Source organism: Puma concolor, chromosome A2, assembly GCF_028749965.1.
Source record: "Puma concolor isolate L17-30 chromosome A2, mPumCon1.1.hap2, whole genome shotgun sequence".
Taxonomy (NCBI): Eukaryota; Metazoa; Chordata; class Mammalia; order Carnivora; family Felidae; genus Puma; species Puma concolor.
Window position 1 is genome coordinate 164,369,348 of NC_141668.1, and position 23,706 is coordinate 164,393,053.

General features: G+C 50.2%; 1 protein-coding gene across 4 annotated transcripts in view; it reads left to right on the plus strand.

Annotated features, from left to right (window-relative positions):
• DNMT1 (DNA methyltransferase 1) overlaps window positions 1–23,706 on the plus strand; it is a 46,709-nt gene that overhangs the window by 16,240 nt on the left and 6,763 nt on the right. For all 4 annotated transcript variants that reach the window (XM_086699137.1, XM_086699138.1, XM_086699139.1 and 1 more), the window contains 23 exons: window positions 469–503; window positions 881–965; window positions 2,802–2,836; window positions 3,848–3,932; window positions 5,827–5,861; window positions 6,340–6,421; window positions 8,208–8,242; window positions 8,572–8,617; window positions 8,701–8,781; window positions 8,859–8,968; window positions 11,896–12,014; window positions 12,303–12,395; window positions 13,133–13,284; window positions 13,444–13,631; window positions 13,737–13,920; window positions 15,946–16,043; window positions 16,237–16,384; window positions 17,417–17,532; window positions 17,715–17,919; window positions 18,000–18,133; window positions 19,610–19,783; window positions 21,247–21,468; window positions 22,615–22,807. In XM_086699137.1, coding sequence (XP_086555263.1) covers window positions 469–503; window positions 881–965; window positions 2,802–2,836; window positions 3,848–3,932; window positions 5,827–5,861; window positions 6,340–6,421; window positions 8,208–8,242; window positions 8,572–8,617; window positions 8,701–8,781; window positions 8,859–8,968; window positions 11,896–12,014; window positions 12,303–12,395; window positions 13,133–13,284; window positions 13,444–13,631; window positions 13,737–13,920; window positions 15,946–16,043; window positions 16,237–16,384; window positions 17,417–17,532; window positions 17,715–17,919; window positions 18,000–18,133; window positions 19,610–19,783; window positions 21,247–21,468; window positions 22,615–22,807 — 2,655 coding nt within the window. The remainder of the gene's footprint in view (window positions 1–468; window positions 504–880; window positions 966–2,801; window positions 2,837–3,847; window positions 3,933–5,826; window positions 5,862–6,339; window positions 6,422–8,207; window positions 8,243–8,571; window positions 8,618–8,700; window positions 8,782–8,858; window positions 8,969–11,895; window positions 12,015–12,302; window positions 12,396–13,132; window positions 13,285–13,443; window positions 13,632–13,736; window positions 13,921–15,945; window positions 16,044–16,236; window positions 16,385–17,416; window positions 17,533–17,714; window positions 17,920–17,999; window positions 18,134–19,609; window positions 19,784–21,246; window positions 21,469–22,614; window positions 22,808–23,706) is intronic.

Consider the following 23,706-nt stretch of genomic DNA (forward strand, 5'->3'; position numbering starts at 1 on the left):
TCTACCCCAAACAGGATCCAGATCTGTTTCGTCACTGCAGTATATCTATCCCTCTTAAATACACGTAGATACCCTGGAGACCGCAGACAGTGTGAAATCATACACCAGGGTGTTCGTCCGGGAAGAGCTAGTGTCCTCACTTCCTGCTGTGAATCCCAAATTACTATTTTGTTTTTTCCTAATATTAAAGACTTCCTGACTGGGGGTGGAGGACCTTTGATTCTTTTATAGAGCATCACTGGAAACCTCTGGTACACGGGCATGTGCTGGGCCAACTCCTGGGCCTCCTTCGTTTTGAGGGTAGTGGGATGGCACTACCAGACTGATGCTGATTACCCAGATCTTTCCCTTAAACCCAGCCCCCCCCCCCATTTTTAACTGTGCCAAATGTATTTAATACTGTCACTCATGCTTTTCATGTTGATCTTCTTTGAAATGAATGTTCTTGTCTTCCTTCTCTCCACACAGGAGGAAAAGAGGCGGAGAGTTACATCCAGAGAACAGTAAGAACGATTAATATACCTGTTCTGTACAATGTGCAATCTTCATTACCGAAATTACTTTTCTGCAAAGTTTTAAAGAGCTTTATTGTGAGTTGCCATGGCGACCATAGATGGCTCAAGAATGCTGAATTTGGGGTCAGATTATTAGCCTTTAATTCATGTAGAATTCTCATTGCAAAGAATGAATTGAGGGGAACCGGCCGTTGTCAGAACCAGATTTAAAGGTCTGATTAAATATTAAAGTAGTATGTGCCTTTCAGGGCCTCTGAGATGGAGATTGCTCTCTGGGGTAGGAAGAGGAGGACCTTAGGAAAACTGCTGGCAGGGGAGGGGTTGGGGAAAGTCACCCTTGGGGTGTGTGTTACTTTGCTTGACAGAGTTGCTAGACCGCTCCCTGCAGAAGAACCGGAGAGAGTAGGACCTGGAACACACATGGAAGAAGAGGAGGAAAGAGACGAAAAAGTAAAGCCTGGTCACATCCGAGTTTGTCCATTGTACTTTACTTGGAGTCCCCGTTCGGTTTCAGGAAGGGGGTCACCGGGAGGGGGGCCACGTGTAGGAACAAAAGGACTTTCTCTCCTGATCAAAATGACCTTGACTTTAGCCAAAATGCTTTCCAGACTTCTTTTTCTGTGATTCTCTACCCAGAAGGGGGGTTGTGTGGCTTTCGTGATAAGGACACTGCGTTAGGCTTGGGGAGCAGCTGGACCTTCTGCTATTCCATCAGTGACAGAACTTGAGTCTGTGCCCCTGCCCATCTGCCTCCCTCGCTCACCAAGTCTTTGTGGGAATCTGACTTTCAAACACAAGGGGTGCTGAAATTCTATAGCATCATCCAGATATAAAGTTGCATTCTTTTTTTTTTTTAAGTTTATTTATTTTGAAAGAGAGCAAGCATGCAAGCAGGGGAGGGGCAGAGAGAGAATCCCAATCAGGTTCCACGCTGTCAGCACAGAGCCCACGTGGGGCTTGATCTCCCCAGCTGTGAGATTATGACCTGACCTGAAATCAAGAATCAGCCACTCAGCCAACCGAGTCACCCAGGTGCCCCTAAAGTTGCATTCTTCATGGCGATCAGACCAGATCTCCCCAGGTCTTCCTCAGACCTCCAGTTTCTTTGTACAATCCGAATTTAAGGTTCTGTGAAAGACCGATGTGCCACCTGAACCCCCTTGAGGAGAGGATAGGGGAGGGAATGGGGGTTTGATAATGGGAAGCTTACCATTGGACAGTGTTGTCATATATGACAGAAGGGCTAACGTTGGGCAGCCACCGGCGACAGGGCAACATTGGGTCCTGTTTTGGGGCGTCTGGCTGGTTCAGGTGGTTCAGTGTCTGACTCCTGAATTCGGCTCAGGTCATGATCTCATGGTTCATGAGACTGAACCCCAAGTTGGGCTCTGTGCTGAGCAAGGAGCCTGCTTAAGATTCTCTCCCTCTCTCTCTGTCCCTCCCCCGCATGCATGTGCCTCTCTCTCTCTCTCTCTCTCAAAATATCTAGAAGTTTCTTACAAACTTGGATGGAGGGTAAAGGATGGGTGTCTGTTATTGCTCTAGTTGGGGATCAACTAAGTGAGTGACCATTCTTGAAGAACCATTTGGTATAAAGCTAGCCTTCAATCGATCACCTCTCCTACCCTAATACTAGTTAGATAGCAGTTATAGTCCAGCTCATTTGGGAACAGGCAGTTCTAGTGGGCTTGCTCAACTACCCTCAGGGCGCGTTGGGCAGGATTGAAATTCCTTGCCTGTGGTCAGACTCCCAGTACCTCTTCTTGCAGTAGATGGGTCTTCAGTGTGTTTCTTCTCTTAACATCACTAACCCTTGTGGTCTCTTCACAAAATGTGGAGTTTGAGGCCGAATTCACTTGGGACCTTTTCCACAAAGGTGTGTTTAGCTCTTCTAAACTTGGGTTCAAAACGATCGTCATCAGTGTTTGAGGTGGAGCACTTGTTGAGAGTGGGCCATCCTGTTTCATGCTTTTATTATAGATTCCTGGTTCTGTTAGCCAGTTGTCTGTGAGGTCGTCCACACGTACTCATGATGTGTGATAGAGGGGTTTGGGGGCAAAGCACTTAGATTACAGAACTCTTAGATCCTGCAACTTCCTGCTTACTTAGCACCCCCCCCAAAAAAAAAAAAAAAAAAAAAAAACCTTGCTATCTTGAAGATAGATCGTATTTACTCCCACCAGCTAGACTGTAGGATCAGTTTAGGTATTGTTTCCATAGAACAATGGAAAGATCAGGGCTAAATGGGGGAAAATTAACTAGTTTCTTTTTTACCCCCCTTCTTAGGAAGAAAAGAGGCTCAGAAGTCAAACCAAAGAACCGTAAGTATAGTTAACATGCCTTTGTACTTCCTAGTGTGAAAGTCGCTAAAATAAGTGTTCTGGTAAAAATAACGGGTTAGGCAGAGCATTAGGTATGTAAGTTATATGTGTGTGGGTGGTTCCACTTGGGGAAGGTCGGAGTACCGGAGTGAAGGCTGAGCTCAGCTGATCTTGACCCGAGGCCCTTCCTCAGTGGTGGTCATTCAACACGTAGTTTGTGAGGTAGTGAGAAAGGGCATCAAATGAGCTGCTGCGTTCCTCCCCCGTTGGCTGTGAGGATGTCAGGTAATTATGGTTGCTGAAGCTCAGTGACTTAAGACCTCATTTACTGAGCTTGCAAGTCTGCCTCCTGGTGTCTGTTGACTGATCTTGGCCAGGCTTGGTGGAGATGATGGGGATGACCTGGCCAGCCCGGGCGTGCTTTTGTAGCAGTGGCAGAGTGCGAGGGCAGAGGTCAAGAGCACTTCAAGTCTCTGTTGACATCCAGTTGGCTGGAGGAAATGTCGAGACTGGGCCTGTGTCTAGGGGTGGGCAGAGCACCCAAACGGAGGGGCAGAGCCCGGAAGTGAAGATCCTGTGTGGCTAGTCGGCTTTCCACGGCTACTGATGCAGGTCACACATCAGACCAGCTGTCGTGAACCCACACGGGGTCCACCTCTGGGCCAGACACTTGCCTTCTGCCTCTGTGGGCAGAATTCCCATCAGGTTACAGGAAATCGATGGAGTCCTATTTGTGTGTGTGTGTGGGGGGGGAGGTTATTTTGTTTTAAACTGTTCATTTAAGCTGTTTGTTTCATTTATATGAAATGTTGATGGCCTCTCTGAAGATCATAAGTTCTGAAGTCATAAATGGCTTTCGGGCTTCCTATAGGGAAGACTTGCCCTTCAGCTGGGAAAGGCAGTCCATGCTCTGGGTCCGGGGAGGAGACCGTAAGCCATCACTAGGGGTGCTTGCAGTGGTGTCCGCCTCCCCGAGCTGATCGCGTGGATGTGTCTGGTTTTGTGTGACAGAACACCTAAACTGAAGTCGAAGGAGGAGCTGGACCGAGAAGGAAGAACAGGAGTGCAGGCCGAAACGGATGAAGGAGACGAGAGGGTAAAGACTGAATCTTTGCTTCTTAAATTCCACTTTTCTTCTATTCCCATTTGGTCGGGACACATGGTGTGGGGCAGGGCTCTGGGTTCAAATCCAGCCCTACCTCCCCACGGGGCGACTCTGGGAAAGTTCCCTAATCCCCCTCATGGGGGTTGGTGGTTGTCTCATGTCTGTGTGTACAGTGGTCTGCTTCCCTGTAACGGTGGACAGGGCCTGTGTGCACCTTGACGAAGGTGTGTGCGCGTTTGGCTGCACTTGATCCTCCCCTCGGACGCGCCAGCCACACCTGTGTTGCTCTGCCAGCCTCCTAAGTTCCGAGTCTAGGTCTCCCCGTCCTGCCAGCCTCCCCCGTTCAGCTAAGTGAACATATTTAAACTCTGCAACTTTATGCATGGAGTGGGGCTGGGCCTTCGTACAAGTGCAGGATGGCAAGGTCATCTGCAGGGCGGTCCTGCTGACTGAACTCCAGGGAGGGGAGGTTCGTGCACTGGGGGGCCGCAGCACGGGACTCCCCAGCTCTATAAGCCGTGTGGTCCCTGTCTAAGAGAAGTCCAACTGGGATAATCCCAGGATTTTCTGTGGTTCTTCTGTCTCTTGAGATTTAGATGGTGGAGCCCATGGTCACGGACTTGCTGGGTCATGCACTTCCTTACTTCTGACCTGGCTGGCAACAGGCATCCATTCTTTTTCCGTGGCGTTTGACCCTTTTGGTGTCGCCTCCAGCATGCTCTGCCATCTTAGCTGTCTCTCACCTTTTCTGTCCAGATATTGGTTATCTTGCTGTCGGCACTTGCCCGGAATCCCTGCCAGGCCCCCTAGAGAGATCCTAGTGATGGTGTCAGACCGCCCATTCTCTGCAGACACAAACTGGCGGGAGCTCTTGCCTCATGGTAGAAAGAGATGGAAGGATCAAACATTTGACCCTTTCTAATATTGTTGGCTCTCCTATTTTTTTTTTTTTTTTTACGTTTATTTATTTTTGAGACAGAGAGAGACAGAGCATGAACAGGGGAGGGGCAGAGAGAGAGGGAGACACAGAATCTGAAACGGGCTCCAGGCTCCGAGCTGTCAGCACAGAGCCCGACGCGGGGCTCGAACTCACGGACCGTGAGATCATGACCTGAGCCGAAGTCGGACGCCCAACTGACTGAGCCACCCAGGTGCCCCGGCTCTCCTATTTTAATAAACCTAACAGACTTGTTAATCTATGAAGATAAGATCAATAAATTTATCAGAAAGTTATTTAAGCTCAGAAGACACTAGATTGTTTATATATAACAAGGAGTTGGTGACGGAGTTGGGAATTCTTTTATTTCTTAATTTTCCATGCTAGATTGCTAAGTTTTGTCCTTGTTTTTCCTGCTGTCCCGATACCTTTCTATATGACATCTTTACCTCTGACCAGATGACAAATGGAAGTATAGGCATTTGGCCAACTTAAGGTACATGGGTATAATCCCTTTTACAATGAGGTTTTCTGGGACAGAGTTGGCAAATTATGGCCCAAATCTGGCCCTTTGCCCATTTTTATAAATTTTTTTGGAACACAGTCGTGCCTTTTCACTTCTGTGTTTTCTCTGGTTGCTTTTATGTTATAATGGTGGGATTGAGTAGTTGTGACACAGACCACGAGCCTTACAAAATCTGAGAATGTTTTCTGGCTCTTTATAGAAACCGCCTGCCCAGTCCTGGCCAACTCTTGCTTGTAGGGGGTTAGGGAATGGAGTTAAAAATGTGAAGTCTCCTCTGTCCCCTGTAGGCCTGTGTGGATTTTCCTGTTCTCCAGTTTCACGGTGCTGTGATCATTAACTGGTACTTTCAGTTTGGTCTTGCTCTTTTCTCAGAAACTAACTTTTCCCCTCTATCTCTCTCCACCCCTGTTTCACCCTCGCAGGATGAAAGGAGACCCAGAAGTCAACCCAAAGATCTGTAAGTGGTTGAAATGCTTGTGCCTTTGTGCTGTGCTTTGTGTAATTTTCGTTACTGAAATTACCATTCTAGAGATCGGTGCTGATGTAGAGGTTTACACGGAGGTGCTGATGCGCTCAGAAGACTGGATCCGCTTGGGCGGGGTTGGATAAGAAATTAAGCTGGGCCTCCTCTGCCACTTGGGTGGCCATGCCACCCCTGCACGTCTTGTGGGTCCCTTCCCTCCCGGCACTTCTTGCTTGGCCCGCGTTGGAGGGGTCACGGGGGCTGCTTTTGGAGTTCAAACAACTTATCAGTGCTCCTTTTAGAGCCACCGTGACAAGGGGCTTTCTTTATTGGATCGGAAGAAAGAATCTTGCCCAGATATATTCTGAATATTTTGCTTTTCAATATGGAGGCATTAGTTTTTGTTTTTGATGTGAGTTGGCAATAGGGTTATTCTGAGCAAAGATTTGGCATATGTTTATTTACCTAACAGAGCTGCCAAACGGAGACCTGAAGAAAAAGAACCGGAAAGAGTAAAACCACAAGTTTCTGAAGAAAAAGATGAGGATGAAAAGGTAAGCTCTTGTTTTTTAATCCTTTGTTTCCTACATCCCAAAGTGACTTTTTTTTTTTTTAAGTAAACTTTTTGTTCTGGAGACATTCGAGCATACCCCGAAGTAGGCCGAATAGGGCAGCAGGGCCTCGTGTTCTCATCGGCCTGCAACAGCTCTCTGCTCATGGCCAAGTGTTTGAGTCGGTCCCTGCCTGTTCTCCCAGCCTCCCTCACCCCTGGGTGATGCTGAACAAATCCCTGACATTACTGAGACAGTTACCGAAGAACTTCCTATAAAAGGACTCTCTTCTTAAATATCCCCACAAGGTCATCATTAATACAATGTCAAAGGTCTAGTCTGTTCAGATTTCCCTGCCTAGAAAAAAGAAACAACGGGGACTCTGAATCAGGACCCAAACAAGGCCTATACAGTGAATTTGGTTTCTATTTGTCCTGTCTCCTCCAGAGTCTTACCCCCTCATCTGCCTTGCAATTTATGAAGGGATCTGGCTTACCCATAGAGTTTCTGGGTCCTGGTGTTTTGTTGTTGCACCCCTCTTGAGTTAAACCTCTCTCCAGCCCTGTCTCCTAGAGACTGATGGTTAGGTCTGGGGGCTCGACCAGATGCAGGTCCTTTGTTGCCCAGTGGACTCTGAGGGGGTGCCAGGTGCTTCCTGTCATGTCACACCGGAAGGCACAGTTGTCTATTTATGGTGTTAAGACTGATCCATCCATTGTAAAGCTTCTCTCTGCTTCTCACCTAATGTTTGTAACAGTCATTGTTTAAATCTGTTTCACTGGGAGCTGCAAAGTGGTGATAGTCCACAGTTCTCTCACTCCTTCACTCGCCGAACATAACTCCAGAAAGAAGTTTCCTCTTTTTTTAATGGTAGACTAATCCAGTGGTGCACTCTGGGTGGTTTAAACAACAGACGTTTATTTTTCCACAGTTCTGGAGACTCAGAGTCCAAGATCAGAGTGCCGCCAGGGTTAGTTCCTGGTGAGGCCTTTCTTCCTGGCTTGCCGACGGCTGCCTTCTCACTGCGTCCTCCCAGGCTCTTTCCTGTGTGAGTGTGGAGGGAGAAGAGGGAGCCTGGTGTCCCTTCCCCTTCTGAAGAGGACACCAGCCCTGTTGGATTAGGGCCACCCTTAGAACCTTGGTCACCTCCTTAAAAGCCTCTTCTCCAAATACAGCCACATTCGGGGTTAGGGCTTCAACATGAACTTTAGAGGGACTTAATTCAGTCCATAGACCCCTCATCAGTTGTTTATTTGCCTTGAGGTACTGCTTGTACGGGTAAGCTAAGCTTTTTTTTTGTTTGTTTTTAATGGTTTTTGTTAGAAGTCTCTTAAGGAAGTCTTTAGTTACAAGAATTTTGAATAGAAGACTCTAGACACTGGAGATGGCTTGGACCTCACTGGTCCCTTGACTCTCTTCCTCTCTGCCTCTGACTAGGTTTTGTGATAACTGTGTATATAAAATTGTGGAGCATTGGTGCGCCTGGGTGACTCAGTCAGTTAAGCATCTGACTTCGGCTCAGGTCATGATCTCATGGTCTGTGAGTTTGAGCCCTGTGTCAGGCACTGTGCTGACAGCTTAGAGCCTGGAGCCTGCTTCAGATTCTGTGTCTCCTTCTCTGCCCCCCCCCCCCCCCCCCCCCGCTCACGCTCGGTGTCTCTTTCTCTCTCTCTCTCTCTCTCTCTCCCTCAAAAATAAATAAATATTTAAAAAAATGTAAAAAATAAAATTCTGGAGCATTGTCCAGATGTAAAATACTTTTGTACCCTCTTTTGTTCTCTCCATGTAGGAAGAGAAGAGACGCAAAACTACGTCCAAAGAACCGTAAGCACTTATTGTTGTCTTGGTACAAAGCGGATCATATTAAGATTCTCATTCTAGAAAAAAAGATGAAGGGGTTTTAATGAATTGCTAGAGCAGCCTTAGCTTAGCTTTATTTCTTATGGGGTCTGTGAGCTCAGGACCCAAACGCTCCAATTCTGCATGAGGCAGGTCCCTCCTTGTGGTACAGAGGCACCGAGGACCTGGCACTTCTCCCTCCAAGGCAGCAGCTGGTGCTCACCTGTGTCAGTAGATTAGGCGTAACTTGGGTGGCTTCTCACATGTTCCTATAGGATTGAAAACCCACAAACTATGTTCTGCTTTATTCTCAGAACGGAGAAGAAAATGGCCCGAACCAAGACCGTGGTGTCCTCCAAGGTAAACCCACAACTGGGAGTAAAGCGGGTGCTGGGGTTGCCCGGAGCCGGCCCTCTGAGTGCTGTTTGTGTTCGTGCCCCCAGCCCAATCCTCTGCGGTGCGTTCAGTGTGGGCAGTACCTGGATGATGCCGAGCTGAAGTACGAACAGCATCCCCCCGACGCAGTAAGTTCCGGCTCTACTTCCCGCCTTCTCTTTCCTGCCTCTGCCTCTGCCTCAGCCTAACGGTCGCTGTCTCTCAGGTGGACGAGCCACAGCTGTTGACAAATGAGAGACTCTCCATCTTCGATGCCAACGAGTCTGGCTTCGAGAGTTATGAGGCCCTTCCCCAACACAAACTGACCTGCTTTAGGTAACGCATATGCTTCTGCTTCATTGTAACAGAGCACTTTCCTGAAGGTGCCGAAGTTCTTGATGTCCTCTTGAGGTTCTTTAGCGTTTGACCCGTAGCCTTTCTCAAGTTGCTAACGCCTCCCGGATCAGAGCCCCAAAGATGGTGGGAGTGTAGTAGATCTCCGCCGTGTGGGTTGTTAAAACCGTACATGTCTAATCTTCAGTCTGTACACATCCTGAAGCTCATTCATCCAGATGAGGGCCAACCATGTGCTAGGTAGGTACTGACTTAGGTGTTATGGGTACAACACCGTGGGTCCCTGCTTTCCTGGGGGCAGAAGCTAAGTTCTGCGTGTCAGGTGGTAGTAACCGCGGCACACGTGAAAGGCATGGTGAGCAGAGAGGGGCTGGGAGAGTGTGTTTGGGACAGAGGGGAAGTGACTCGAGCAGAACCCTTCGTGGCATAGAGCGTAAGTCGAGGGGACAGCTGGGGAAGGACACCCCAGCTGGAGGGAACAACAGGTACAGAGACCCCGAGGTGGGCTCCTGTTGGCTGTGCAGGACTCAGTGATGAGGCTGGTGTGGTCAGAGTTGCGGGAGCAGAGGGCCCGGGAGGGGGCTAGACCAAGCAGGGCTGCACAGGCTGTGGCAGTGGCCCTTGAGGTTCTGGAGTGAAGGTCCTGGCGTCTGGACTGCACCTTTGGCAAGGCTCAAACAAGCCTGTGAGTACGCAGTCCCGTGTTCTGCACCCTGTGCTCCATTCTGCTCCTCGCTGGGGCTGCAGTTACTCTGCGGCTTCACTTTATTTATTTATTTATTTTTTTTTTTCAACGTTTATTTATTTTTGGGACAGAGAGAGACAGAGCATGAACGGGGGAGGGGCAGAGAGAGAGGGAGACACAGAATCGGAAACAGGCTCCAGGCTCTGAGCCATCAGCCCAGAGCCTGACGCGGGGCTCGAACTCACGGACCGCGAGATCGTGACCTGGCTGAAGTCGGACGCTCAACCGACTGCGCCACCCAGGCGCCCCTTCACTTTATTTCTTTGTGGGGAATGGCTTGGCTCCAGGACGCGCCCACTGTTTGTTTCACCTGCTTTAGCAGGTGCTTTTTCCCTCCCTGAGGAAAATGTGGGGGTGGATCTCCTCTACCATACCTGTTGTGGTCATCACTTTCCTAACACCCCTGCCCTACAGCAGGTTAGGGGTTCTCTTGCCCCGAGACAAGATCCCCAGTGTGTTTCTTCTGCAGCACATTTCATACTCCCTGTGGTTGGTGGTTGGCTGTATCCCCCTCTCGAACACCGTCAGGATCCTGATCTGTGTCAAGATGCTGTCCACCTACCAGTGACCCCCAGGGCCTGGCCCAACCTCTGCCTGGTGGCACAAGTGAAATCTACTGTGTTGATGCGGCTGATGCTCATGCCCTCGTGCCGCCCTGTTGTGTGTCTCAGGACAGAGGCTCGGGAGAGGAGCAGCAGCTGGAGCCCGGGCTGCTGTAGTCAGGAATGTCAGAGCTTGGAGGTCTCTTGGCTTCCTCCTTGAGAGAGGGTCTGCTGTAGACCCTTTCCCGTAGGGTGGGGAGGCGGCACTAAGGACACGCTTCGCAGGGATAGTGTCATTGTAGCCGGACTGCCAGAGTTATTTAAGGACTCTGTTTACCTCTGGTACTTGGGCTGAAAGTGGCAGGTGAAAGCAGTCTTGGGCAGGGTCCATTTTGTGAACTAGTGGGTCCTGCCTCTGCCTAGGACTTAGAACTTCTCCCTGTCGTCGTGGATAGCTTGCTGGGCTGGGCACTGTATCCTCCCCTTCTGTGCGTCCTCCATATCCTCCCCTCCCTGGCTATGTGTCCATCTTTCCCACTGGACTTAAGTCCCGAGGGCAGAGAGATGACCCGTGTCTATCTACCATACCTGACACGTAGTAGGGGTTTCAATTCAAGATGTTCGTGTCTGTCCACCATGCCTGGCACATGGTGGGGGTTTCAGTTCAGGGTGTCCGTGTTTGCATTTCTGAAGTTCTGTGCGGTTTCAGGATGAGGATTTCTGGCTTCCAAGGGCCTAGGCTGTGGGAGTGTGATGGGGGGGTGGTGCTCTCAAGACCTGCGGATTCTGTGTTGCCCGCCTGGGCCTTTGCACCACGGGATGGTATTTCTTGCCCGGAAGGTGCTCTTTGAGGCCAACACGAGCGGTTCCATAAGCAGAAAGACCCCCCCCACCCCCAACACACACATACACACCCTGATTTCATGTTCTTCTGAAGTTTGACATTTGGGTGGTAGGACTGTGGATGGATGCCCTCAAACTCCAGATTTAACCCTCCAAATGAGGTGGAAGTATGTCCTTCCCATATCTTTACATCTGTTTTCATGCTGTTAGGTAATAGGTCTTACTGTGCTTCTTATTAAGGTGAAGTCCCTATAACATTAAGCATGTATGAAACACTGAATGCGTAAATGCAGAGAAAGCAGAGTGGGGATTGCCAGGGGCGGGGATGGAATAGGAAGTAGTGACTGGTTAATGGAGAGAAGGTTTTCTTTGTGGGCAGTGAAAGCATTTTGGAGCTAGATCGAGGTGGTGGCCACAGCCGTAAGCAGCATGTGTCTGAGAAGCCAGTGCTTGTCCGATAGCAGTGTGCCGAGGGAAGACGCAGTAGTGCGTTGTTCCTTTGTGAGGTTTCCTGTCACCCCACTCTAAGACTCCCTGACTTCTTGGTGTCACCTTTGTAGATGCCTAGGTCTGCAGACATCAAGATCCTCTTGATGCATAGGTGGGAGAATTGGGTAGAAACTGGGTGAGAACACTGTGCCAATGAAGTGTTCTGACAGCCGAGGAGGTTAAGAGTCTAGGACTTGCACGTGGTCTCGTCACCTTGGGTCTGAGCTTGATTGTGTACTTCTGCCTGCCTTCACTGGTCGGCTGGTAACTGCTATCTGTCGCCTGTCTAGCGTGTACTGTAAGCGTGGTCACCTGTGCCCGATCGACACTGGTCTCATTGAGAAGAACGTTGAGCTCTTCTTTTCCGGTTCAGCAAAACCAATCTATGATGATGACCCGTCTCTTGAAGGTCAGTGGAACGTTCCAGGTTATGTTTGGGCAGAGATCTTAAAAACAAAGCTTACCTGCAAAGCACTATTCAGTTGGAACGACTGTCCCTTAAAGTTAGGGCTTGAGACTGTGCTGTGAACAGCTATTAGCAAACAGCAAACTCGCTCTGGTGTCTCTGAGGACTGCCCAGTTTGGCTGACAAGAGAAGTCACCTCGGGGGCACTCAGAGTGCCACTGGCCCTTCTGGGGTTTGATGGGAGTCATAGTTCTTAGTCCATTTCTTTTCAGGAAACTTTCTTTTTCCTAGGTGGTGTTAATGGCAAAAATCTTGGCCCCATAAATGAATGGTGGATCACTGGCTTTGATGGAGGTGAAAAGGCGCTCATTGGCTTCAGCACCTGTAAGTGTGTGGCCAGTTGTGGACCGTGATGGAATCGGAAAGGAGCCCTTGTTCCTGTCCTCCCCTGGGCTTGGTTGGGCTTGGGTGGGATGTTTCAGCCTCCCGTGAATGGCACGTGACTAACTTGTGACTATTTGCGAACCATATCATTAGGGTGGTTTCCATTACGAAACCATCAGGATGACTTTTTTGTAGGGGTTACAGCTGGCCCTCCAGTTAGAAGTGCCAGTCCTATTCTTACAGCTCAAACACCGACTGAATTCCAAAAACAAGAGAGGAGCCCAAATAAGGCCACTTGGCCAGTCTCCCATTCTCTAGCTGTCTTCTTCCTTTTTAAAAATTTTTGTTTATCTTACACACAGTGTGGGGCTCAAACTCCTGACCCTGAGATCACAAGTCATGTGCTCCACTGGTTGAGCCAGCCAGGCGCCCCTTTAGCTGCCTTCTTTAAGATTTTATTTAAGTGATATTTGCACCCAGTGTGGGGCTCGAACTCAAAACCCTGAGATCAAGAGTCCCATGTTCCACCGACTGAGCCAGCCAGGCGCCTTCGATCCCTAGCTGTCTTAGGCCACTTCTGAATGGGTTAACTCCGAATGTCCTTTGCGTTTTGTTGACTTGTGCATATGGAATGACTTTTAGACTATCCCATAGTCTTCGTAGACTCATCCCTGCCCTCTGGCCATCATAGCTGCCATCACATTCAGACCACTTTTTAAAATTGCGGTTTATTTCAGCTTTTGCCGAATACATTCTGATGGATCCCAACCCAGAGTACGCGCCGCTGTTTAGTGTGATGCAGGAGAAGATCTACATAAGTAAGATTGTGGTTGAGTTCCTGCAGAGCAACCCAGACTCCACCTATGAAGACTTGATCAATAAGATCGAGGTGAGGGGCTCAGGGTCTCCGCAACCCGAGATTCATGCCTATTTACATGCGGCACAGATGTTGCTAGAAAACTCTTGTCTAAAATCAGAAACCGCTTTTCAGTTTGATTAGAACGGTTTTTCTTAAGCCTAAGGGAAACTTCTGATCTTTTTCTTAAAGACCACTGTTCCTCCTTCTGTGCTCAACCTGAATCGATTCACAGAGGATTCTCTCCTTCGGCACGCCCAGTTTGTGGTAGAACAAGTAGAGAGTTATGATGAGGCTGGGGACAGTGACGAGCAGCCCATCTTTCTGACCCCCTGCATGAGGGACCTGATCAAGTTGGCTGGGGTCACCCTAGGAAAAAGGTAAGGACGAAGCAGGCATAAAACCGAAGACCGGAGACCAGAGAAGGTAGAGTGTCCTGTGCACTCCTCCCCAGCCTGCTAACACGATGGAAACCTCTGTCCCAGGCGAGCTGAAAGACGTCAGACCATCGGGCATTCTGCCAAAGAGAAGGACAAAGGCCCCACTAAAGCCACCACTACCAAGCTGGTCTACCAGATCTTTGACACTTTCTTCGCAGAGCAAATCGAAAAGGATGACCGAGAAGACAAGGAGAACGCCTTCAAACGCCGACGGTGTGGCGTCTGTGAGGTAACCTCACCTGGGCCGGGCTCCCCGCGCAATCTGAAGAACTTTTCTCCTGGCTGAGACTCTCCCTGCTCAAATGTGACCCCTAACGTGGAAGCTGGGAGAAAGTTATCGGGGTGGGGGCGGGGGCGGAGAGGGAGAGGATTGCATGCCTCATGGGACAAGCAGATTGGCCGGACAGCTGTGGAAAGAGGTGTGCTTGGGCACCGCGCTATTGATCCACTGTTACTGACTAGCCTGGCCTCCTGGGTGGCATTCGCTCTACCTGCATAGCACTGTCTAGAGGCCTCGGTGTGAGTGCAGAGGAAGGGATTACCCCACAGAGGTGCTGCCCTCTCCGAGGGGGAGGACATCCCCGCAGGCCTGCCTCGTCTCATGGTGTAACTTTCCCAGGACAGTGGGGACTCTGTCCAGGATGGATTGGAGGGCTTTGAAAAGCCCTCTCTTCCTGTGGAATTTTTTAGATTTACTTCACTTAGTATTAGGGGGATTAATTTCTCCAGTCACCTAGAGAAGAGATACTTTGGTATCTGCTACAGGCATATCTTGTCTCACTGCACTTCGCAGATACTGGGTTTTTGTTTTTTATTTTTTTAAACAAACTGAAGGTCTGTGGCAACCCTGCATCGAGCAAGTCAATTGGTGCCATTTTTCCAACAGCATTTGCTCACTTTGAGACTCTCTATCACGTTTTAGTAATTCTTAGAATATTTCAAACTTACTTACTGTATTTATGGTGATCTGTGACCGGTGATTATAGCTTGCTGAAAGCTCAGATGATGGTTAGCATGCTTTTAGCAGTTTTTTTTTCTTTTTTTAAGTAGGTTCCATGCCCAGCATGGAGCCAAACACAGGGCTTGAACTCATGACCCTGAGCTCAAGACCTGAGCCAATATCAAGAATCGGATGCTTAACCAACTGAGCCACTCAGGCGCCCTATCAATAAAGAATTTTTTTTTCAATTTTTTAAATATTTGTTTTTGAGAGAGAGAGAGAGAGCGCGCACACGCGAGCAAGCAGGGGAGGAACAGATAGAGAAGGAGACACAGAATCCCAAGCAGGCTCCAGGTTCCGAGCTGTCAGCACAGAGCCCGACGCGGGGCCCAAGCCCACGGACCACGAGATCATGACCTGAGCTGAAGTCAGACGCCCAACTGACTGAGCCACCCAGGCGCCCCAAGAATTTTTAAATTAAAAAATATACTTTTTTTTAGATTTCATGCTATTTAATGACACATTTAACAATTTAATAGACTATAGAATAAATATAACTTGTATATGTACTGGAAAGCCAAGAAATTAATTTGACTAGCTTTGTTGGAACTGCACCTGTAGTATAGGAAGTAGACCGTATTTGACTGACTTTGGACAAAAACTGAAATGCAAAAATACCACAACTGCCTTCAGAACCTGTGTTCACACCGTCGGCTGGACTCTGTCTTTCCCTTTGTTTTATTAACAGGAATTCACGTGTTCTCCCCATTCTCTTGGTTTTAGTTTTTCACCTAGCACATGTACATGCATTGTCCAGAGCTTCCTGAATACGCACAACTGGTGTTTGCCACTGTTACGTGTTGATACAAGTAATCTGGTGGACTCATTCTGATTATTCCACAGTATTTCATTATACGAGTATTCCAGCTTCTTCCTCTGTTATAAATAATGCAGTGGCGACATCCTTGAATGAGGCTTCTTGGGATCGTCTCTGCATAGAAGCAGAATTGCTGGGGTGTGGGTTTATGCTTAACTTTGGTCTGGAAAAGTCTCCAGAGCGGTAGTGCCCCCCGCCCCCCCGACCCTGTGAGCATGGCGAATTCTCAGTTCTCCACACTTGTCCCAACATGTGTCCTGCTTCTTAATTCTCACTAATCTGGAGGGTACGAATGGGATCTTGTTCTGAACTTCTTTTTCCCCCTTCCCTGATGAGGCCAAATACAATTTTTTAAATTGGTAATTCACCCAAAACAAAAAACTGGTTACCAACGGTTACTAATGGCCATTTCATTCCCTTCCTGAATACTTTTTTAGGTGTGTCAACAGCCCGAATGTGGAAAGTGTAAAGCCTGTAAAGACATGGTTAAGTTTGGTGGTAGCGGACGGAGCAAACAGGCTTGCCAAGAGAGGAGGTAGGTTTGGCCGACGCCGCTCTCCTGGCAGAGGAACATGAGCTTTGTTCGGGGCAGGTGGGCTGAGACGTGCAGGGAAGGCAGCGCTCCCTCTTCTGGTGTTGTCGCCAGGCCTGTCCCCATTACCCACTAAAACAGCCCCAGTAGGTTTTACTTACCCGAGGGGACTTGCCTATAACCACTGACTCTATAGGTGTCCCAATATGGCCATGAAGGAGGCCGATGATGATGAAGAAGTTGACGACAACATTCCAGAGATGCCGTCCCCCAAAAAAATGCATCAGGGGAAGAAAAAGAAACAGAACAAGAATCGGATCTCTTGGATTGGAGAAGCCGTCAAGGTAATCCTGGAGAAGACCTAGCCTCCTGCCGCACCTCTGAGCATCAAGTCACGCCCGGTGTTAAGGAGCCTGAGCCCCAAGCGGAGAAACCTGCTCATTTGCCTGTGAGGAGCAGGGCCAGCGAGAGGCCAGAAAATGCGTTTTTGGTTGTGTGCCCACAGACTCCCGTTTTCCTATCCTTCCAAAATGGGCCTTTGGCACTGTCCTAGGAGGGGTCAGGCTGGTTCCCCTTCAAAGCTTGTTTCGAAGAGAGCCTTCACTGCCCCATCCACCCCGGCCTGGCAGCGGGTGTTTTTGTGACACTCGCAGATGGCCTCCCTGCCGTCCTGTGACGGTCCATCTAAGGCACAACTCCTTTACCAAAGCCGGAGAGCAAGTAGTCTCTCCGCGCTGCTTCCTTGATGTCTGGAAGCCAAAGATCTGGTCTGTAGCGTGAGGCCTGCCCCTGCCAGATGCTGCTGTAGGCCTGAATGGGGCTGAGCCCCTGTCCTGTGGGGCTGAGCCCCTCGTACAGGAGGACAGGCGCATGTTCTGTCCGGTGAGTGGAGGGCTGGAGGGAGGTGGGGACCTTGGAGGCTCCCGAGGAGGCAGCGCATCTGAGTTGAGACCCAGAAGGTTGGTGAGGAACCAGTCTCAGAGACCTGGGGGCCAGTCAGGGCAGAGGCCCTCAGGTGGAAACTAGCTTTCCTTGTGGGAGAAGTGGGTCCTTGTGGCTGACAGAGTTGGGGGCGGGATGTGGCATTAGGACCACTGGGAGGGGTTGGGACCGGCACTGTTCAAAATCAAATGCTGGAATCTGATTTGCTACTGACACTGAAGCGCGGGGCTGACGAGGAGGGAATGTGTGTGCTCTGAGTTGCAGGTTTCCAGCCAAGGAAGCGAAGGTTTTCTGTAGTAGCCAGGGCAGTAGAGCTCAGGGCTTACCAAATTGTCAGGAATTAGGCTTTTATACAAAATAAGAGGAACAGGGGGGTCAAGCCTAGCATAGACCTTTGAACCCATCCTCACCTGAAACGAAGCTCTCGTTTCCAGACTGATGGAAAGAAGAGTTACTTTAAGAAGGTGTGCATTGACTCAGAAACCCTGGAAGTGGGGGACTGCGTCTCTGTTATTCCAGATGACTCCTCCAAACCGCTGTATTTAGCCAGGTTTGTACCTTTTCCTTCGCTTGACCTCCGCACACACTTTCTCTTGAACACCTAGGAGATGCTTATGTGTGAATACAGCAGTGGCTCTTTGCCCTGGGCTAGACACACTGCAAATACAAGTTCCCCTAAGTAGACTCGGTCCAGGTTTGCCAGTCGGGTTAGCAACTTTCTTCTGACTCCAGAGTCACTGCGCTGTGGGAGGACAGCAGCAACGGGCAGATGTTTCATGCCCACTGGTTCTGCGCGGGGACAGACACAGTCCTCGGAGCCACGTCGGACCCCTTGGAGCTGTTCCTGGTAGACGAATGTGAGGACATGCAGCTTTCCTACATTCACAGCAAGGTGAAGGTCGTCTATAAAGCTCCGTCAGAGAACTGGGCCATGGAGGTGAGTGCCTGGCGCCCCTTGGCGTGCCCTTCCCCTCCCTGCCTGGGCTCCTGGCTGACACCAGGTCCTTGTCCTCAAAGGGAGGCATGGATCCTGAGCCTCTGATGGCGGAGGACGATGGAAAGACCTACTTCTACCAGCTGTGGTATGACCAGGACTACGCAAGGTTTGAGTCCCCTCCGAAAACCCAGCCAACGGAGGACAACAAGTACAAGTGAGTGCTGGGCCCGGGCCGGGCCCGGGCCCCGGGTCCCCTCTGTGGGGCCGCCTCTGTGGTGCTCCAGGGCTGTGTGCTTATCTGTGCATCACTCTGGCCTTTCACATGCTTCTCTCTGGTGGGGTTTCTTTCCCCTGCTAATCAAAGACCAGCCTGACTTGGTTGCAGTTGGTTTCAGTGTGTGGACAGCTTGGGCACGGAGTTGCCTTTATGAGAAGCTCTCCTATCCAGGAGCAGTATGCAGCTTTCTGTCTTCAGCCTCTTTGCGTGTGGCTCAGCGTTTCTGCTACGTATCTTGCATGTTTCCTTCTGTTTTTTAGATATTTTCTTTCATGAGTGGTACCTTTGATTCCATGTCATTCTAGCTGATGAGTGACTGCTTTTAGGGAGGCTTGGTTGTTTTTGTCTTTTTTAAAAAAATGTTTATTTTGAGAGAGAGCAAGTGGGGCAGGGGCAGAGAGAGCGAATCCCAGGCAGGTTCCATGCTGTCAGTGCAGAGCCTGACACAGGGCTCGATTCCATGAATTAGGAGACCATGACCTGAGCCAATATCAAGAGTCAACCCCCACAGGGGTGCCTGGGTGGCTCAGTCGGTTAAGCGTCCGACTTCGGCTCAGGTCATGGTCTCACAGTTTGTGAGTCCCAGCCTTGCGTCGGGCTCTGTGCTGAGAGCTCAGAGCCTTGGAGCCTGCTTCTGATTCTGTGTCTCCCTCTCTCTCTGCTCCTCATATTCTCATATTCTTTCTTTCTCATATTCTCTCTTTCTCTCTCTCTCTGTCTCTCTCTCTCTGTCTCTCTCAAAAATAAATAAATGTTAAGGGGGAAAAAAAGTCAAATTCCCAACCAACCAAGCCCCCCAGGTGACCCAGGAGGCTTGCTTTTTAAATTCTCTTTCGATGTTTAGTGCCCTGTGCCTTCCTTTGTAACCCCTGTACCTCACTTGTTCAAACTAAAGTCGCATTGGCACCTCTGAGGCAGCAGTTCGGCCGATGGGGTGGGGCTGGGAGGGCTGGCTTACGTGCCCCCGGTGTTTCTCCAGTCAGCCTTGGTGCTGCCTCTTGATTTGATCTCTAGTGAAGGCCATTTCTAGCTCTCCTTTAAGGACTTACTAATCAGAAATGTTGAATTTTACCAATTAGCTTTTCAGCCTTTAGAGGTAACAGTAGGAGACTCCTCTGACATCGAGCTGTGACCGAACCATTCTCTGCATTCTTGCTTGTGGCGTATTCTTTTCCTAATTCTGCGTTCTGTTTGTCTTAGGGTTTTCACATCAAATTCTCACAAGTGGAATCAGCTTGGTATTCTCTTGTGTTTCATCTCTGGTCTTTGGTCCCAAATAAGTGTTTTTGGAGTGTGAACACAAACTGCAGGAAGCCGGTTTCTTCAAGTGTCTGCAGACATCCTCTACTGGTCACCAGAAGCTTCGGGTGAAGCCAGCTCAGGGCCCCTTGTTTCTGTCCCTCGCTCCTTCAGGTTCTGTGTAAGCTGTGCCCGTCTGGCTGAAATGAGGCAAAAAGAGATTCCCAGGGTCATGGAACAGCTTGAGGACCTGGACAGCCGGGTTCTCTACGGCTCGGCCACTAAGAACGGCATCCAGTATCGCGTCGGGGACGGCGTATACCTGCTGCCCGAGGCCTTCACGTTCAAGTGAGTGCCCCTTTGGCCCAGGTCAGGGCCATGAGCGCTGGGCCAGTGCCGGGTGGGCTCTGTGGTCTGTCCCCCTCCCTGTACCCCCAGGACTAGCCGCTGCCTGGACTGTTGCCTTAGTATGTGTGGTGATCAGCAGTATCCCGCCCTCCATGGTAGAGTGACTATAGTAAGTCTGAAAGAAGTCAGAGCGTGTGCTGGCCAAGCACAAGTGTCTGTGGTGGGGGCCTGGCCCCACCCAGCCCTGAGGCTTTGGGGCAGAGACCATCTCCTGTTGTTCTGGTCTGTCACGTGGGAGGAGTATTTCACCTGCCGGGCTCTTGGGATGAAGTGTGTTAAAGGGCCTAAAGGAAAGATTGAATGAACGTGGGTTGTAATCCCATTTGCCAAGAAGTATCAAGATCTCTTTGTGTATCAGAGGATTGGGGCTCTTCAGGGAGAAATAGGCCGGCCGAGTCTCCACACTCGATCCAGTCTTTGTTCTCAGAACTAGCACGTGGTTGAATTCCAACCAACATTTTCAGAACTTCTCCGTTTCCCGACTTGCAGTTCCTAAAGTCCCAGTTCCCAACCTCAGTTCAGTCATTACGAATTACAGAGCACGGAGGTCAGGGTCCTCTCAGCCTGTGCAGCTGGTGCGAGTACCCGCTTTAGCCCCGGCTGTCCTCAGTGTGGAGGGGGGGGACGCCCGTAGTGCTGTCTGCCCAGGTGCTCCCTGCACAGAAGACGTGTCCACACAGGTGCTCACAGGTACCTTCGGAGCCCAGTGGACTAAGGAGGCCTGGTGGGAAAACATGGCAGCTGCTTTCCTGAACAGCAGGCTTCAAGCCTGCAGCCGAATCCGATGACCGGTTTTACCCCCGTAGTCAGGCCAGGTTCAACTTGCCCAGACTGTGAGTCTCCACCCATGCCCTTTCAGCATTCCCTCTAGGTCAGCACCCCAGTCGGGAGAGCCTAGGTCATGCTTGGTGACAGCCCCACAGCTGTGGAAGTTGCCTCCCTGCCTGGACTGCGTGTCCCTCGTGGTTCAGTAGGGCACTTGGCCTGTTGGGTCACTCGGGGGCTGGGGCTGGTGGGAGCACTGGCTTCTCGGGGCTGCCGGTCTGAGCCGAGGGAGAGCGTACTGGAGGCAGCTCAGCGTTCCTGCCAGCACCGCTGTGTGTCCTTTCTCGCACTCGCTGGGCAGAACGAGGCACATGCCGGGAAGTGCCGTCCTGTCCCGCGGCTGGGAGCTGGGCCTATTCAAACAGCGTCAGCAGCTACCGTAGCCAGTGGCACACAGATGGAGAAAGCCGCTTTAAACTGGATGAGGTTTCATCTTTCTCCGTAAATCTCCAGGCGCTTAGCTGCACTGGTTTAGAAGGTGTTTGGATTTAAGTAGTAGTGTTACTGGCCGGTCACACTGAGGTGATTCCTTTTTATGGCTTCACATTCAGTTATGCGTAACACTGGCTTCTCTGCAGCATCAAGCTGTCCAGTCCCGTGAAGCGCCCGCGGAAGGAGCCTGTGGACGAAGACCTCTACCCAGAACACTACCGGAAATACTCCGATTACATCAAAGGCAGCAACCTGGATGCCCCCGAGCCGTATCGAATTGGCCGAATCAAAGAAATCTTCTGTATCAAGAAGAGCAATGGCAGGCCCAATGAGACCGACATCAAGATCAGAATCAACAAGTTCTACAGGTCAGTGAAGGCCTCTGCTCTTCCAGGATGGCGGCAGACTTCTGGAAGTCTGAAATGGGGTTGTAACAGCACACACGGTGGTATTTTAAGACTTCGGTAGAGGTAGCTGTTTTTCTAAGTGTTTCTAATTATCTGGTGGGTGCTGACAGGGACTAGAATTGTAATTATATTTCATAGCTTTGCTTTAGACCTTTGTTTTAGAGCCGCAGAGTTGTCTCCCCCAAAGAAATCCTTAAGCAGAAGTCAAGAGTATGACAAGATCATGGGGCACCTGGGTGGCTCAGTCAGTCGAGCGACCGACTTCGGCTCAGGCCGCGATCTCACGGTTTGTGGGTTCGAGCCGCGCGTCGGGCTCTGTGCTGACAGCTCAGAGCCTGGAGCCTGGTTGGGATTCTGCGTCTCCCTCTCTCTCTGCCCCTCCCCACTCATGCTCTGTCTCAGAAATAAACAAACATTAAAAAAAAAAAAAAAAAAGAGTATGACAAAATCAGGAGTGGAACGTCCTGGGCTCTGCCTAAGACACCCTCAGAGAATCTCAAGTTCTGTTTACGATTGTCTGAGTTGTGTCCCCTCCCCCCCGGTTCCCCCCCATTCTCTCTTCCTGTTCTTCCTAGGTGCCTCTTCCTGTTTCTGGGCTTTCTGTCTGTCTACACTTTTCCTAAGGTCTTGGCTTCACTCTTTTTTTGGGGACCCTAGGAACTCGTACTGATCAGGAGCTAACTGATAGAGATGGGTATAAGGTTGCTTCACTTCTTAACTAATATACGTGAAAGATTATTACAGCCTCTGCAACAGTCATTTGTGTTTACAGAAAAGAAACCAGGCTGGCTAGTGTAGGCAAGAGGAGGAAGGTCTAGATCCTTACTGGGCAGCAGGCGGCTGCTGCTCTGGACGCAGGGCGGGGCTGTTTGCACCGCAGTCGTGGGTGTGAAGAGCAAGCAGACAAGCAGACCAGCCGCTGAGTTCGTGGCAAGGAGGCCCACTCTGGCGGTGGTGCTGGCTTAGGGGGGGTAGTAACCGATCCCCTTAACTGGGGGGTTGTGGTCTTTACCCATGGGTTTTCTGAGCACCCCCAGAAATGGGGGGCCGTTTAATTGTCCCGTTCGTAACAAAGGAGATTGTTAACAAAGAGTCTTCCACGCTCAGGCCAGAGAACACCCACAAGTCTACGCCGGCCAGTTACCACGCGGACATCAACCTGCTTTACTGGAGTGACGAGGAGGTGGTGGTGGACTTCAAGGCCGTGCAGGGCCGCTGTACCGTGGAGTACGGGGAGGACCTGCCAGGCGGCCTCCAGGACTTCTCTGCGGGTGGCCCAGACCGCTTCTACTTCCTCGAGGTGGGACTCCGGGCTTATCGCAGGGAGAGGCTTCAGGTCACAGTCACAGCCCCTACGAAAGCAGTTGACTTACCCAGAGTATGAATCAGTGGCATTCAAATTCCTCTGGAACGTGACACTTGCCTTTAAAAGAACGGAGGGGTGCCTTGGTGGCTCTGTCAACTGAGCGTCCAACTCGGGTCATAATCCCAGGGTTGCGGGATCAAGCCGTGCGTTAGGCTCAGCACTGAGCACGGAGCCTACTTTCCCTGTGCCCCTCTCCCCTGCTTGTGGGCGTGCACACACTCTCTCTGTAAAATAAAAAGACTCTATAACGCAGAATATAAACATAGGAGCATCCTTCTGCTTCTGCGGTTTATTTGGAGACTATTTAGGTGGCCTCCACCAGCCCTACTGATTCTTTTAGGGTGAGTTAGGGAAAGATGCCCCTTTCCCTGGCGGACTCATGAGGCCCTACCCCAGGCAGTCCCAGTCCCTTCACCGAGGCATCTGCGGCCAGGTGAGGTCTATACACCGGGGCAGTGGCCCTGGTGATGGAGAAAGGATCCGGGAGTCTGTCGATTTAAGCTGATCACTTTTAAATTGTTTGAGCGTGGCTTTTCTGTGTTACGTTCTCTGAAGTTGATACGTGCCTGGGTTTCCCCAGGTTCCACTGTGGATGGCCGAATATATCACTTTTTCCAGTTTTTAGAATGGGTAGTCCAGGGGCTTTGAACAGCAGGAATTCTAATGTTGGGCACATAAAATACTTACATTCTAGAACTTTTTTTCCCTGTTGCCAGTGTAATAAAATCAGAGTATTTTCACTGACGGCTAATTGCTTGTGGCCAAATTTAGGGAGAAATTAAGTGGGTCTTCAGCAGGTTAATTTAAATTGTCCTTGTTAGAGAAGAGACCGG